Source organism: Meriones unguiculatus, chromosome 7 (genome assembly GCF_030254825.1).
Source record: "Meriones unguiculatus strain TT.TT164.6M chromosome 7, Bangor_MerUng_6.1, whole genome shotgun sequence".
In the NCBI taxonomy this organism is placed as follows: Eukaryota; Metazoa; Chordata; class Mammalia; order Rodentia; family Muridae; genus Meriones; species Meriones unguiculatus.
In genome coordinates this window covers 368,666-384,608 of record NC_083355.1, presented here as the reverse complement: position 1 = coordinate 384,608, position 15,943 = coordinate 368,666, and the positions used below count along the sequence as shown (strand labels likewise).

Below are 15,943 nucleotides of genomic sequence, written 5' to 3'. Positions count from 1 at the left end.
AGAGTGGGCAGCCTTGTCTTGTCCCTGATTTCAGTGGGATTGCTTTAAGTTTCTCTCCATTCAGTTTGATGTTGGCTATAGGTTTGCTGTATATTGCCTTTACTATGTTTAGATATGTGCCTTGTATCCCTGATCTCTCTAATACTTTAAACATGAATGGATGTTGGATTTTGTCAAATGCTTTTTTCAGCATCTTAGGGAGATTGTCATGTGGTTTTTTTCTATCAATTTGTTAATATGGTGGATCACATTGATGAATTTCCGTATACTGAACCACCCCTGCATACCTGGATGAAGCCTACTTGGTCATGTTGGATGATATCTTTGTGTGTTCTTGTATTCGGTTTGCGAGTATTTTGTTGCGTATTTTTGCATCAATGTTCATAAGGGAGATTGGCCTGAAATTCTCTTTCTTTGTTGGGTCTTTGTGTGGTTTAGGTACCAAGGTGACTGTGGCTTCATAGAATGAGTTTGGTAATGTTGCTTCTGTTTCGATTTTGTGGAATAGTTTGAAAAGAACTGGAGTTAGCTCTTCTTTGAAGGTAGAATTCTGGTAGAATCTGGTAGAATTCTGCCCGAAACCATCTGGTCCTGGGCTTTTTTGGATGGGAGAATTTCGATGACTGCTTCTATTTCCTTGGGGGATATAGGACTATTTAATTGATTTACCTGGTCCTGATTTAGCTTTGGTAAGTGTAATCAATCAAGAAAATTGTCCATTTCATTTAAATTTTCAAATTTTGTTGCATATAGACTTTTGAAGTAAGTCCTAATGATTGCTTGGATTTCCTCAGTGTCTGTAGTTATGTCCCCCTTTTCATTTCTGATTTTGTTGATTTGGATGGTGTCTCGCTGCCTTTTAGTTAGCTTGGCTAAGGGTTTGTCTATCTTGTTGATTTTCTCAAAGAACCAGCTCTTGGTTTCATTGATTCTTTGAATTGTTTTATTTGTTTCTAATTGATTGATTTCAGCCCTGAGTTTGATTATTTCCAGCCGTTTGCTCCTTCTTGGTGTGTCTGCTTCTTCTTTTTCTAGGGTTTTTAAGTGAGCCATTAAGTTGCTTGAATGTGCTATCTCAAATTTCTTCTTGAAGGCACTTAGTGCTATGAACTTTCCTCTTAGCACTGCCTTCATTGTGTCCCACAAGTTTGGGTATGTTGTGTCTTCATTTTCATTGAGTTCTAGGAAGATTTTAATTTCTTTCTTTATTTCTTCCCTGATCCAACTGTCTTTTAGTAACAAGTTGTTCAGTTTCCATATATGTGTAGGCTTTTTGCTATTTCTGTTGTTTTTGAGGTCCAGCTTATTCCATGGTGATCAGACAGGATACAGGGGATTATTTCAATCTTCTTGTATCTGAGGCTCGCTTTGTGACCAATTATATGGTCTATTTTGGAGAAGGTTCCATGAGGTGCTGAGAAGAAGGTAAATTCTTTTGTGTTTGGGTGTAAGATTCGATAAATGTCTGTCAGCTCCATTTGATTCATGACTTCTGTTGGAGACATTGTTTCTTTGTTTAATTTCTGTTTTGTTGAGCTGTCCTTTGTTGAGAGTGGGGTGTTGAAGTCTCCTACTATTAATGTGTGGGGATCTATGTGTGGTTTAAATTTTATCGATGTCTCTTTTACAAATGTGGATGCCCTTGTATTTGGGGCATAGATGTTCAGGATTGTGATGTCTTCTTGTTGGAGTTTTCCCTTGATGAGTATGAAGTGTCCTTCCAAATATCTTTTTATTAATTTTGGTTGAAAGTCTATTTTATCAGCTATTAAAATGGCTACTCCTGCTTGCTTCTTGGGGCAATTGGCTGGGAAGGCCATCTTCCAACCCTTCACCCTCAGGTAATGTCTATCTTTGTGACTTAGGTATGCAACAGATTGCTGGGTTTTGTTTACGCATCCATTCTCTTAGTCTGTGTTTTTTTATTGGAGAATTGAATCCATTGATGTTGAGAGAGATTAATGTCGAGTGGCTGTTAGATCCTTTCATTTTGATGTTGCCTGTGGTCATAAGGTTGTGTGTTTGGTTGCTTTTTGTTTTACTGTAGTGAGGTTAATTATTTCCTGTGTTTTCTTGAAAGTAGCTAGTTTTCTTGGGTTGTATTTTTCCTTCTATTGTCTTCTGTAACGTTGGATTTGTGTGTAGGTATTGTTGAAATTTATTTTTCTCATTGAATACCTTGTTTTCTCCATCTATGAGGACTGAGAGTTTTGCGGGGTATAGTAGCCTGGGCTGACATCTGTGTTCTCTTAGGGTCTGCATGATATCTGTAAAGCCCCTTCTGGCTTTCATAGTCTCCGTTGAGAAGTCAGGTGTGATTCTAATGTGTTTGCCATTATATGTTAATTGGTCTTTTTCCCTTGCAGCTTTTAGTATCTTTTCTTTGTTCTGTATACTTACTGTTTTGGTTATTATGAGGCGGGAAGATTTTCTTTCTTTTTTTTTTTTTTACTTTTATTTTTCTTTTTAGTTACATTTTGTTAACGCTGTGTCTCAGCTGTATCCTGTTCCCTCATTCCCTCCCCAACCCCACACTCCCTCCCTGGTCTCCTCCCTGCCCCTTTCCAAGTCCACTGATAGGGGAGGACCTCCTCCCCTTTCATTTGACTGTTTTATCAGGTATCTTCAGGTCTGGCTGCAAAGTCCTCTGTGGCCAAACAGGACTGCTCCTCCCCTGAGGGTGGGGGGGAGGTCAAAGATCCTGCCCTTGAGATCCTGTTAGGAATAGTCCTTGTTCTTTGTTCCTTGTACTTTGGAAAACTGCTTGGTTACTGAGCTACCCCGGGCCACATCCAAGCAGAAGTTTTGGTTATATCCATAGATGGTCCTTGGTTGTCAGTCTCAGAAAAGACTCTGTGCCCGGATATATTTGGTCCTTGTAGAGCTCCTATCCTTTCCATATCATACTAACTCCCCTTCTTTCATATGATTCCCTGCACTCTGCCGAGGGTTTGGTTATGAGTTTTAGTGTCTGCTTTGAAACACTGCTAGGTAGAGTCTTTCAGATGCCTTTTGCAGTAGACTCCTGTCATACGTTCAATGCACATCCCATTTGTCTTTCTAAATGAGGATTGATCATCTTTGCCTGTGTCTACTTTCTTGATTATCTTCTTTAGGTGTGTAGATTTCATTATGTTTATCATATCTTGTAGGTCTATATAACCGAGTATATACCATGTTTGTCTTTCTCCTTCTGGGATACTTCACTCTGAATGATCTTTTCTAGATCCAACCATTTGCCTGCAAATTTCATGATTTCTTCCTTTTTGATTGCTGAGTAGTATTCCATTGTGTAAAAATATCACAATTTCTGTATCCATTCCTTTGTTGATGGACATCTGGGTTGTTTCCAATTTCTGGCTATCACAAATAAAGCTGCTACAAACATGGTTGAACAAATGTCCTTGTTGTGTACTTGAGCTAATTTTGGGTATATACCTAGGAGTGGTATAGCTGGCCCTTGAGGTAGCACTACTCCTAATTGTCTGAGAAATCGCCAGATTGACTTCCAAAGTGGTTCTGCCAGTTTACATTCCGACCAGCAATGGAGGAGGGTTCCCCTTTCACCACAACTTCTCCAGCATGTGTTGTCACTTGAGTTTTTTTGATCTTGGCCATTCTGATGGGTGTAAGGTGAAATCTCAGGGTCATTTTGATTTGCATTCCCTAATGGCTAATGACCTTGAGCATTTCTTTAAATGTTTCTCTGCCATTCGACATTCCTCTATGGAGAATTCTCTGTTTAGCTCCGTTCCCCATTTTCTAAGGGGATTACTTGGGTTGTTGCTTTTCTGCTTCTTTAGGTCTTTATATATACTGGATATTAGCCCTCTGTCAGATAAAAGGTTGGTGAAGATTCTTTCCCAATCTCCATGAATGGTCCTTGGTTGGAGTATCAGTTTCAGAAGACACTCCTGTGCCCAGATTTTTGTTTCTGTTGCTCTCCTTGTGGAGGTCCTGTACCCTCTGGAGCTTTCTATCTCCCTCTTCTTGCATAAGATTCCCTGTGCTCTGTCCAAAGTTTGGCTATGAGTCTCAGCATCTGCTTCAGTCCCCTGCTGGGTGATCTTTTAGAGGAGATCTGTTGTAAGGTCTGGTCCTTTTCCCTCTCCTATACAGCTTCTGGTGTCTATCTTTTTCCTGCTGAATGAGAATTAAACACTTAAAGGAAAAGAAAATAAAAACCTTAACTTGCAAGGAAGTGTTAACATGCAATGGACAAAAACTCCTTAATTACAAATAGAAAGTTTAACTTGCAAGGACTTAATGTAAGCCCTAAAGAGGGTTCCTTGGTAATAATCTGTGGCATCTGCCAACCTTCCCTTATTCCCTGAGCTCTCTCTCAGCCATCCTCAGCCCTCAGCCCTCAGCCCTCTATCCTACCAGTACAGGAGCCACCTGGGAGAGGTTTGGAGGCAGGCATTTTTTTGGTTTTGTTGTTGTTGTTTGTTTGTTTTTAAACATATAGTACTATTTTTACCGATTAAAAGGCATTATACATTAAAAATAAATTAAGCTAACAAAAGAGCATATTATCAACACTTTTTCAGGAGCATTTTAAAACAGATTTTTCAGTTATTTAGCATGTTTTATGTCACTCACCATAGGACTCGTTAATGTTCATATAATTCATTTTTCATGGTTCAGTGGAAGTGGTGCTATCTCCTTTAATTTATCTTCCAAATTATTAAATTTTCTATATGCTATGACAGTCCCGATTACTGCACATTATAATCATGTTCTACTGTGTCTCTTACCAGTAAGCCATTCAAAATAGCTTTATTGACTTGTTAAATCTAGCAAATTTCATTTGAATAAATATTAAGTACATAAAATTTTATCAGAATTTTCCTGTAAGCATAATTCAAGACTATGGTTTTGAGAAAGCACTTTCACCTCTCAGTTAGGAAGATGGACTAATAAAAAAACACAGAAACAGTCAGATAGGCTTAGCAAAAAAAGTGACTAAAATATTCAATAGGTGAATTGATCTAGATCACAAATGATACATTTGAGAGTAGTTCATGCTTCAACAACATATTATTTATGGCTAAATCTTGTGTCACGGTTTCTAAACAAACAAAATCTATGAAGCACATGTTTGAAAGAGTCCTTCACCTGCTGATTCCTTAGGGTGTAGATAAAAGGGTTTAGCAAAGGGGCCACAGAAGTGTTGAGCACAGCCACACCTTTATTTAAAGTCACCCTTTCCTTGGCTGATGTTTTCATGTACATGAAGATACAACTTCCATACGTTATGGAGACCACAACCATGTGGGAGGAGCAGGTGGAAAAGGCCTTTCTCCGTTGTTGAGCTGAAGGGAACTTTAGGATGGTTTTAATGATGAGTGTGTAGGAGAGGATCACTAAGATCAAGGTGATGACAAGTGTCATTACAGCTAAGGCAAAAGCCATAAACTCTATTAAACGTGTGTCTGTGCAAGACAGCTGCAGGACAGAAGTGTCACATAAGAAGTGGTCTATTGTTTTGGAGGCACAGAAATCCAGTTTGAGTCCCAAGAGCAAAGGGGGGAAGATGACTAAGAACCCAGTCACCCAGGAGCTGAGGACCAACAGGTGGCACACTTTTCTGTTCATGATGATGGGGTAGTGCAGTGGTCTGCAGATGGCTACATAGCGATCATAGGACATGGCAGCCAGGAGGTAGAACTCTGTGGCCCCTAATAGAAAAAAGAAGAATAACTGAGCCACACAAGCATTGTACAAAATCATTTTTTCTCCTGTGAGAATGCTCGTCAAGAACCTGGGGATGCAGACTGTGGTGAATGCAATTTCCAAGAAGGAGAAATTCCGGAGGAAGAAGTACATTGGAGTCTTGAGGTGGGGATCCAGCAGGGTGAGGAGGATGATCACTAAGTTCCCCATCACGCTCAAGATATAATTGAAAAACAGAAACAGGAAAATCAGGATTTGTAGCTGAGGGTCATTGGTCAGTCCCAGCAAAATGAACACAATCTTTGCTGATTGGTTCTTCATTTTTCTTGTTTCTTAACAAATCCACAAAAATTATTAAGTTAATATCACACCTAGAAAAATATTTCTTCCTTCTCAGATATAAAAACTCTATATTCATAAGCTTAATATATACATACATTTACAGAAATCGCTATTCATGTTCTCCACCACATTACCATGTTGACAGAACTCTGAGATTCTTATGCAACTTGCTCATTTGCAGGTCTTTTCCAATGTTTGTATGTTATATTTGTATTTTTCTGTGGCCCTCCTTTCAAATTTTTATTCTAAGTTCATATCCAAAATTTAATTTTGTTATTATCTCAATTGCCAACTAATTGATTCTAGGGAAATTATTTTATTCACACTGGCCACATTAGCTATCATTTTAAAAGTACATGTAATGGAATAGGAGATTTTTAAGAAGGCTTTATTACAACAGGTTTCCTACTATAATGTAAAATAAGCAGCATCTTCCATGGTGAGTGTGCTGTGAGTTACACTGAAATAGTGAGTCTCAAGGCTGCGTCATCAGCAAAACCCACAATAAACGCTGTTCTCCTGAGAAGCTTCCAGTTACAGTCTTCTAGCTCAAATTAAGTCTGAATGGAAAGAAGATATCTGTCGGGAAAAATAAAAGTGATTGTGTGTGTTTGTTACAATTAGAAAGGTGATGTTTCACATAGATATTCCAAACCACCTCTTGTCTTACAGTTGCACATGTTTGGACAACAGGTGGTTTGTATCTCTGGATAAACACAGCTTTATTTTAGGGATTCTATTTTTAAAATTCATTCATGTATTTATTTATGTATGTATTTATTTATTACAATTTGTTCCCTTTGTATCCCCTTTGTAGCCCGCTCCCTTGTCTCCTCCCAGGCCCATGCACCCTCCCTCTTCTCCTCCTATGTCCTTTCCCTAGTCCTCTGATAGAGGAGTACCTCCTCCCCTTCTATCTAACCTTAGCCTATCAGGTCTCATCAAGGCTGGCTGCATCTTCCTCTGTGGCCTGGCAAGGCTGCTCCCCCTAGGAGGAAGGTGGTCAAAGAGCCTTCCACTGAGCTCATGTCAGAGACAGTTCCTTTTCCCCTTACTAGGGAACCCACTTGGAAACTGAGCAGTCTATGGGCTTCCTCTGAACAGGGGTCTAGGTCCTCTCCACGCATGCTCCTTGGTTGGAGTATCAGTCTCTGCAGACTCCCCTGGGCCCATGGGTTTTTGGCTCTGTGGGTCTCCTTGTGGAGTTCCTGTCCCCTCCAAGTCTTTCTATGTTCCTCTTTTTCCATAAGGTTTCCTGCACTCTGCCCAAAGTTTGGCTATGAGTCTCATTATCTCCTTCGATACCCTGGTGGATAGAGTCTTTCAGAGGCCCCATGTGGAAGGCTCCAGTCCTGTTCCCTGTCTTCTCTTACTTCCGATGTCTATCCTCTTTGCCCTTCGGAGTGAGGTTTAAGTCTCTTCCCTAGGTTCCTCCTTGTTGTTTGGCTTCTTTAAGACTATAGATTTTAGTATGTTTATCCTGTATTATATGGCTAATCTCCACTTATAAGTCGGTATATACCATATGTGTCTTTCTGCTTCTGGGTTATCTCATTCAGGATGATCTTTTCTACTTCTTACCATTTGCCTGCAGATTTCATTATTTCTTTGTTAAAAGTAAGGGGAGCAGGGGCTGTCTCTGGCATGAACACATTGGCAGTCTCTCTGATCACCTCCTCCTGGGGGTGCAGCCTTGCCAGGCCACAGCCAGCCTTGATGATGCAGCCAGCCTTGATGAGACCTGATAGGCTAGGATCACCTAGAAGGGGAGGAGGTCCTCCCATAACAGTGGACTAGGGGAGAGACACAGGGGAAGAAGAGGGAGGGTGAAATTGGGAGGAGATGATGTATGGGGGGCACAGCTGGGATACAAAGTAAGTTGTAATAAATAATAATAATTAATAAAAATTATTTCATAAGTATAATTTTATTTCTTTAATTCATTTTACTAATCAGAAACTCATAAAATTTGGAATTTAAATCTTATTAAATAGAGATAAAATTGCTCAGTAGGAGCAATCAAAATTTGACATTTAAAAAATACATATATGGAGAGGAGGTCCTCCACTATCAGTGGACTGGGGAAGGGGCATGGGAGGAGATGAGAGAGGGAAGGTGGGGGGATGGGATTGGAAGGGGATAAGGGTGGGGCTACAGCTGGGATACAAAGTGAATAAATTGTAATAAATAAAAAATTATATTAAAAAATACACATATACAAAAACACACCTAGACCAAGTCAGTGATCAAAATGCCCAATAATACCAGTTACACGCTTTCTGTCTCATTGTTCTAAACCCAGGGTCTTGCACATACTAAGCATTTCTAAGCAAATTTTGGGCTACAGAGCCTCTGTTCCAACTCATAATTCTTTTTGTGGTTTGTAATATAAGGTTTCAGACAGTTCAGAGTAACACAGAGTGAATAACTGTAGTATTGTGTCCTAATATTTCTAATCCTCTCTATGGTGGCATTTCACTGAGGTGCCACTTCCTTCACAGTTCATTTCATTATTATTTTAATGATGATACAGGCAGTAGAGATAGTTGATCTCCTTATAATTATTAACTTATAAGATTTATCAAAGAGCCATAATAAATGTAGTGAAAGCAGAAAAATATAAAAATTCCTTTGTGTTCTGATAAGGTAAATATGAAGAAAAAGGAAAATAGATGACATCTTAGCAATAAATGAACTATTTTTAATTAAGAAATTTTATATTAGAAAAAAATTAAAAGATCAAAACTATATCTGCAAGTGTGTAGATAGTAACAAAGTAGAAAAACATTACATAAATATATGTTAAATATTTCTAATACTAATATCTACCTCTGCTCATATCTTAAAGTCATAGCTTTGAAAATTCAGCTACATCAAAGATTTTGAATGAACTTTTAAATCTTCTTACTAAGAGCTAAATTACAAACGTTTCTTCTAATAAGATCTATTTTTCAGACTTGAGCCTTTCTGCAGGTACTCCTTCCTATTTGTCTGTATGTAAACCCTTACCACACTGTACTTTCAAGCATGTTAAATGTTAAATGTTCATTAAAGTTGTGCCAAAAAAAGAAATTTAGTAATACAATCAAGAAAAACCCCTTTATTGGATGCTTTTGCTACTATAATAAAATAGCCAAATTAATTTAAAATGGGCACTGTAATGTCATATCTTCTGTATCGAAGGTAATAACAAAAATATTTCCAATCTTTCAAACCTCTGATACAGAAATTGCTTAAAAGAACAGATAAAAATACAAATAATTAAATAAAATTGGAAATGAGATGCCTTTCCAATGATAGTGACAGGGATCTTTAAAAGAATGAAACCTTTGGGTATAAAAGGACTTAACGAGAATAGATTAATATTCTAGACAAATAGACTAGAGTGAACCAAAGAACAGTAATAGTTCAAACATGTTTTAATGAAAATAATACATGGATTTTTCCTCATGTGTCATATCTTTTAAGTCATAAAATTGTTAGGTGAAGAATGTACAATTCACTGGTTCATATTAAATGGTCATGAAATATAAAATGTTCCTGTTTACAAAGTTCATCTCAAAGACAACACTGCATGTTGACAGCAGTCATGTAATGGAATTCCAACCCACCAAACCACTAATTCAGCCTGTCTTCTAATAGTTAAAAATAACTTACAGACTAAAATAAAACAAGCTAATAAATGCAATTATACTCATCAGATGAAATATAGAATATTTTTAAAAATCAGATTTTCACTTTAGATAATGACTGTATTAATTACTAATATTTCACCTCTTTCTTCAAGTCAAATGTAGATGGTAAAACGCTAACCCTTTGAGTATTCTTCAGCTTTTTCAGTAAATTTTATGTGCAGATTTGAGCAAGATCTCTGCACATAACCCAGCCCATCATGCTTGCGTGTGGAGAGAGCATAGAAGATTCACTCTCCTCCTCTAGCACCTCATTCTACCTTAAAAAAACATGATTAAACAAATGTGCTTTTAGAGGTATTATTTTTATCCTGCACTGATATGAAACACACACACACACACACACACACACATCACCTTATATTCCACAGTTTGCTGCAATTCATTTGTGAGGAGAGTTATAAACCTGAAGTTGAAGTATAGGACTATATAAAAATTTACTGTCTTATGGGACAACTGAAGGTTTATTTCCTAGTGTTCTACAGGAAAACCTCACAAGAATGAAGAATCCTTAGGGTAACTGAGATCCAAAAGCATCATTTCCTGAGGGAATGCCAAACTCTATGAAACAGAAGTGCTTTTACAAAAGTAGACCTTTGTGTGCTTGTATATATACTCCCATACTTCTTTCCACCCTTCATATTGCTTCTGAAGTATTGTTAATAAATTGCTATAATACTTGAATGCTTATTATGTACGTAACATCATATATTTTCATTGAAATTAAATGGTCTCATCTTTATCGAAAATATAAAATGGAAAAATATAGCCTATTTTAGACATTGACCTTAAGAGGAGCAGGTTACCCTGCAAATATATGGCTCCTCTTTGTATATTTGTGTAACACTATATCCTGTCAAACACACCATAACAGTTTAAGGAAATATTTCAAGTTTAGTTACATCCATATTTCATTGTGAGTATGTATTATAGTTTATTTAATTGCCCATAACATGCTACTAATAGATTTTCTTTAACAATTATGGCAATTAATAAAATTATGGAAACTTGTTTTCATAAATGTAACTTTTATAATGTTGAATGTCATTTAGACATAAGTTATTTAGAATAAGTTCCACAAGTTGGGATTGCTTATTCAAAATAAACACTATATTTATTTGTTGACTATCATAAATGTGTTTTCTACATAGACTTGGTCAATTTCCTAGAACAATGCATTATTCATATTTCTCAGTGTCACAATAAGCAGAGTAGGTTTTTATTGTTTTAAAAAAATGCATCTATTGCAATGATAATTGAGAATAATTTTACTTTTTAAACTTTTTCTTTGATTTTTGAGATTATAATATAACTGTGTATAATGTAGTGATAGAATAGATTATATTGTTATTATATAAGTAATTAATATAACATAATTATAAAATAATAGAATAATGAACTCCCTAGCCCTCTGGTTCTTACAATTTCTCTGCCCCTACCTTCAACAACGTCCCCTAAGTCTTAGGTGTGGGAGTAGTTCTGCAGATGCATCTACTGGGACTTGGCTCGACAAGTCTGCATTTTGATAGGTTGTGGTTTTCTGTAAGGTTCTAAGTTTGCTGAAAATAGAAAATTTCTTAATGAAGAGTGAGGACCACACTTAGCTCTAGCCAGCTATGATGCCTATGAACGAGAGTAGTTAACAGCTCAGCACAATGACCCTAAGAATGCAATAGTGGTACATACCTTAGTAATAATCAAAACTCTCAAGCTGGACATTAGACATCGTCAACAATAATTCAGAAGCCAAAATGTATACACAATGAATCTGTAGGGTAGAAAGAGAGAAGAAAACAAAAAGCCTCAACAGAACTTTGTGAGACAAGGAGCCTCCTAAGATGCCACTGAAAACTTTTTCTGTTGGCCATGTACTGCTGGGCATGGAGCTGACCCTTAAGAGTAGTTTTTTGCCTCATGAGTCTCCTTTGGAGAAGACTAAATCGTCATTTGCAAGTGATTATCAACACGGAATTTGCCTCTGGGTTCATCTCTCTGTCTGTCTGTCTGTCTCTCTTTTTTCAGCTCTGGAATCCAACTGTTGCAAAACACTGTAGGTCCTGTACACCCTTCTCTCTGAACTTCATATGTGAATCAATCATGTGGGTTGAGAGGCATTCCTTTCTTGATGTCCTCTATTCTCTCTGGTTCTTACACACTTTCAGGTTTTCCTGAGTCCAGATTTTCAAGTTCTGTCATCCTCTGCATAATGTCTGGCTGAGGGTCTCTGTGTTTGTTCCCATCTGCTGCAGAAGGAAGCTTCTCTGATGATGAATGAATAAAGCACTGATCTATGATTATAGCAAAATATCATCAAGAGTCATTTTATTGTTATGTGATTTTGCTTGTTTCTTTCTTTCTTTCTTTTTTAAGAAAAGTGGGGGCTGGAGAGATGGCCCAGTGGTTAAGAGCACTGCATGCTCTTCCAAAGGATCCAGGTTCAATTCCCAGCATCCACATGGCAGCTCACAACTGTCTGTAATGCCAGTTCCATGGCATCTGACACCCTCACAATAATGCAAAAAAAAAAAAAGAAAAGTGGTATTTTGTTTATCTTAGGTCTCTGGGATGTCTAATCCCAGGTTGTTGCTAACACAAGCAGTGCCATGAATAGGTTCCATCTTATGTAATGGACCTTAAGTCAAATCATATTTTTTTATATTTTTTTTTATCAGTTACATTTTATTAACTCTGTATTCCAGCCATGTCCCGATCCCTCATTCCCTCCCAGTTCCTCCCTCCCTCTCTCATCTCCACCGTGCCCCTTTCCAAGTCCACTGATAGGGGGGACCTCCTCCCCATTCATCTGATCCTGTTTTATCAGGTATCTTCAGGACTGGCTGCAAAGTGTATAGATTTCATTTAGGTGTATATCTTTTTTAGGTGTATAGATTTCATTATGTTTATCATATCATAATATCCAGTATATACAGAGAACTAAAGAAGCTGAAAAGCAGCAAACCAAGTAATCCAATTAAAAAATGGGGAACAGAGCTAAACAGAGAATTCTCGACAGAGGAATATCGAATGGCAGAAAAACACTTAAAGAAATGCTCATCCTCATTAGCCATCAGGGAAATGCAAATCAAAACGACCCTGAGATATCACCTTACACCCATCAGAATGGCCAAGATGAAAAACTCAAGCGATAACACATGCTGGAGAGGTTGTGGAGAAAGGGGAACCCTCCTCCATTGCTGGTGGGAATGTAAACTGGTACAACCACTCTGGAAAGCTATCTGGCGCTTTCTAAGACAAATAGGAATAGTACTTCTTCAAGACCCAGCTATACCACTGCTAGGTATATACCCAAAGTATGTTCAAGTACACAAAAGGGACACTTGCTCAACCATGTTTATAGCAGCTCTATTTGTAATAGCCAGAACCTGGAAACAACCCAGATGTCCATCAACGGAGGCATGGGTACAGAAATTGTGGTATTTTTATACAATGGAATACTACTCAGCAATCAAAAAGGAGGAAATCATGAAATTTGCAGGCAAATGGTAGGATCTAGAAAAGATCATTCTGAGTGAAATATCCCAGAAGGAGAAAGACAAACATGGGATATACTCACTTATATAGACCTATAAGATATGATAAACATAGTCAAATCATATTTTGATTGGTTATTCCACAAGATTTGAGCCACCATTCCTCTAGCATATTTTGCAGGCAGGACACCATTGTAGATAAAAGGATTTGTGGCTGGATGAAACATTTCTTCTTTAGCACCCTACGAATACCTTCCTATGCCAAAAATAAAAAAGTGGTGAATCTTTTCTGCAAGCACAGGTTGATTTATCCATGTTAAATAAATTGTGTAGGTGTAGTCTTCAGCAATGAGGCCTTGCAGTCAGTTTGTGTAGAGCAACATACAGTTTTGTCAACAGCCTGTTTCCCCCACCCTTTGGATTCCTATGGGACCCCTTTGGCCATCAACTCTTAATAGACAGAATTCAATTCCAATACTGGAAGCTTCATTGGGATACAAGATATGGCCAGTTGAGGCTCTCTGTCTTCCCTATTATTTGATGACTTTATTTAAATTACTTTCACACATGTATATTTTTAGGAAGCTTCTGCTATATTATGCTTTCATAAGACTCCTTAAAGGCCATTGACTTAAGCTGTTTCTCACTTATTACCAACCTTATCTCCTTCTCTACTCTTAAACCTCCCCACTTGCTCCTTTCATTCTAGTATTTCCAAAAATCATACATAATTATCTACTGTTTTTTTTTTTTTTTGTTTCCTAGGAAATTTATCTGCCCCTCTAGTTCCTTACTCTATACCTACCCTCTGTGGTTCTATGGATTTTATCTTGGCTATCATTGACTTAACTGTTAATTCTTAACCTCTGATATCCACATTCAAGTCGTTCTAGGCCTGGGTTATTACACTAGGATGATATTATTCTTGTTCTATACATTTATCTGCAACTTTCATGATTTTTTTAGGCTGGGTAATAGTCCATTATCTAAATGTACTACATTTTCGTTATCTGTTCTTTTCTTGTGGACATCTAGATTGGTTCCAATTTCTAGCTTTTATGAATAAAACAGCAACGAGCGTGGTTTAGCAAGTCTCCATGGTAAGATGAATTGTCCTTTGGTATATGCCAGAGAGTGATACAACTGGGTCTTGAGGTAGATTGATTTCCATCCTGAAGAACCATCACACAGCTTTTTATAATGGTTGTAAAAATTTACATTCCCATCAGCAATGGGCAAATTACTGCATACTTCACATTCTAGACATCATAAGCTGTCACTTGTTTTATTGATCTTAGCTATTCTGACTGGGTTAAGATAAAATCTCAAAGTAGTTTTTATTTTCATTTCCTTAATTAATAAAAAATGTTGACAGTGTCTTTAAGTGTTTCTCAGACATTTGTATTTCTTTTTTTGAGAAGTCTATTTAATCTATAACCTGTTTTTAATTGGACTATTTGGTTTTTTGATATTTAGTTTTCTGAATTTTTTATATAATTTGGATACTAGTCTTCTATTAGATGCAGAGTTGGCAAAAATCTTTTCCCACACTTTGTCTGACTGATTGTGCCCTTTGCCATACAGAAACTTTTTCAATTTCATGTGGTCCCAGTTATTAATTGTTGATCTTAGTGTTTGTGTTCTGTTCAGTAAGTCTTTTCCTGTGCCAGTGAGTTCAAGGCTATTCCTCTTCTATCAGTTTCAGTGTAACTCACCTTATTAGGTTTTTGTTCTATTTGAATTGATTTATTTGGTTTCTTCTACATGCAACTATTGAGTTTGCAACACCAATTTTTGAAGAGGCTGTCCTTTTCCCAATATGCAGTTCTGGCTTCTTTATTAAAAATTAGGTTTTCATATGGTATGTGGACTTAAGTGTGAGTCTTCATTAGAGTCTTTTGATCAACGTGACTTTTTATGCCAGTACTATGCTGGGTTTATTATTATTATTATTATCATCATCATCATCATCATCACTATAGCTCTATAGTACAGTTTGCGGTTTGGGTTGGTGATACAACAGTTCTCTTATTAATTCAGCATTATTTTAGCTATGTAGTGGAAGTTTTGGTTTCTTTTAAAGCTCAGTTATGTTATATAAATGTTTGTTTTAATCCCGAGTGTGGTATATGGTACTGCCTTAGTTTATCCACAGCTGACAACTGCCTCCTGCAGTTAGGAGAGGGGCATGGTCTTTGCTAGCTAAAGATAGCTTAACTCTGAGGACTCTGGAAGGATATAAAGACCAGAGAAGGATGCTTCGAGGGAAGAAGGCTACTGCTAATCTCTTTGCTCCTGCCAACCATGGCTGCTGTTTGCTGGTTGCTGGCCTTCTGGATATCTGGAAGATGAGATTGGTATTTTTCCCAAAGAACCTGAGGACTCTTTACCAGCTGGAACTAAATCTAAAGAGGTCTCTGTCCTCTGTCTTTTTTAACCTTTCTCTCCTACCTAAGGTAGGGAAGTTGAAGGGGAGGTACATTAAGGAAACCCGAAGTAAAATAAGGTTAAAAAAAATAGCGCTAACATAGTCATCTTGAGATTGTTATATTTCTATATGAAGTTGAGAATTATCCTTTCAAGGTCTATGAAAAATTGTGTTGGGTTTTGATGGGGCTGCATTGAGTCTGTAGATCATTTCTTCCTTCCATTTTGTGTGTTTTCTCTCACTCAGTTGGCCATTTCCTTTGCTGTACAGAACAATTTTGGTTTCTTGAGATTTCACTTCTAAATTGTTTGTAT

At 37.4% G+C, this 15,943-nt stretch overlaps 1 protein-coding gene across 2 annotated transcripts; it reads right to left on the bottom strand.

The window, feature by feature from the left end:
- Positions 1-733: 733 nt before the first annotated feature.
- On the bottom strand, positions 734-5,997 carry LOC110543700 (olfactory receptor 6C6-like). 2 transcript variants are annotated; one of them, XM_060388376.1, is made up of 2 exons: positions 5,098-5,997; positions 734-769 (listed from the first exon to the last, which is right to left on the bottom strand). In XM_060388376.1, exons 1-2 carry the CDS (start codon positions 5,995-5,997, stop codon positions 734-736), a joined length of 936 nt encoding a protein of 311 aa, XP_060244359.1. The 2 variants fall into 2 exon arrangements, with proteins under 2 accessions (XP_060244359.1, XP_021485622.1); XM_021629947.1 differs by lacking the exon at positions 734-769 and having other exon boundaries at positions 5,041-5,997.
- Positions 5,998-15,943: the final 9,946 nt, after the last annotated feature.

What these genes read in the sequence shown, in the direction of transcription:
- LOC110543700 (XM_021629947.1), bottom strand. Translation starts at nt 5,997, where the DNA reads ATGAAGAACCAATCAGCAAAGATTGTGTTCATTTTGCTGGGACTGACC.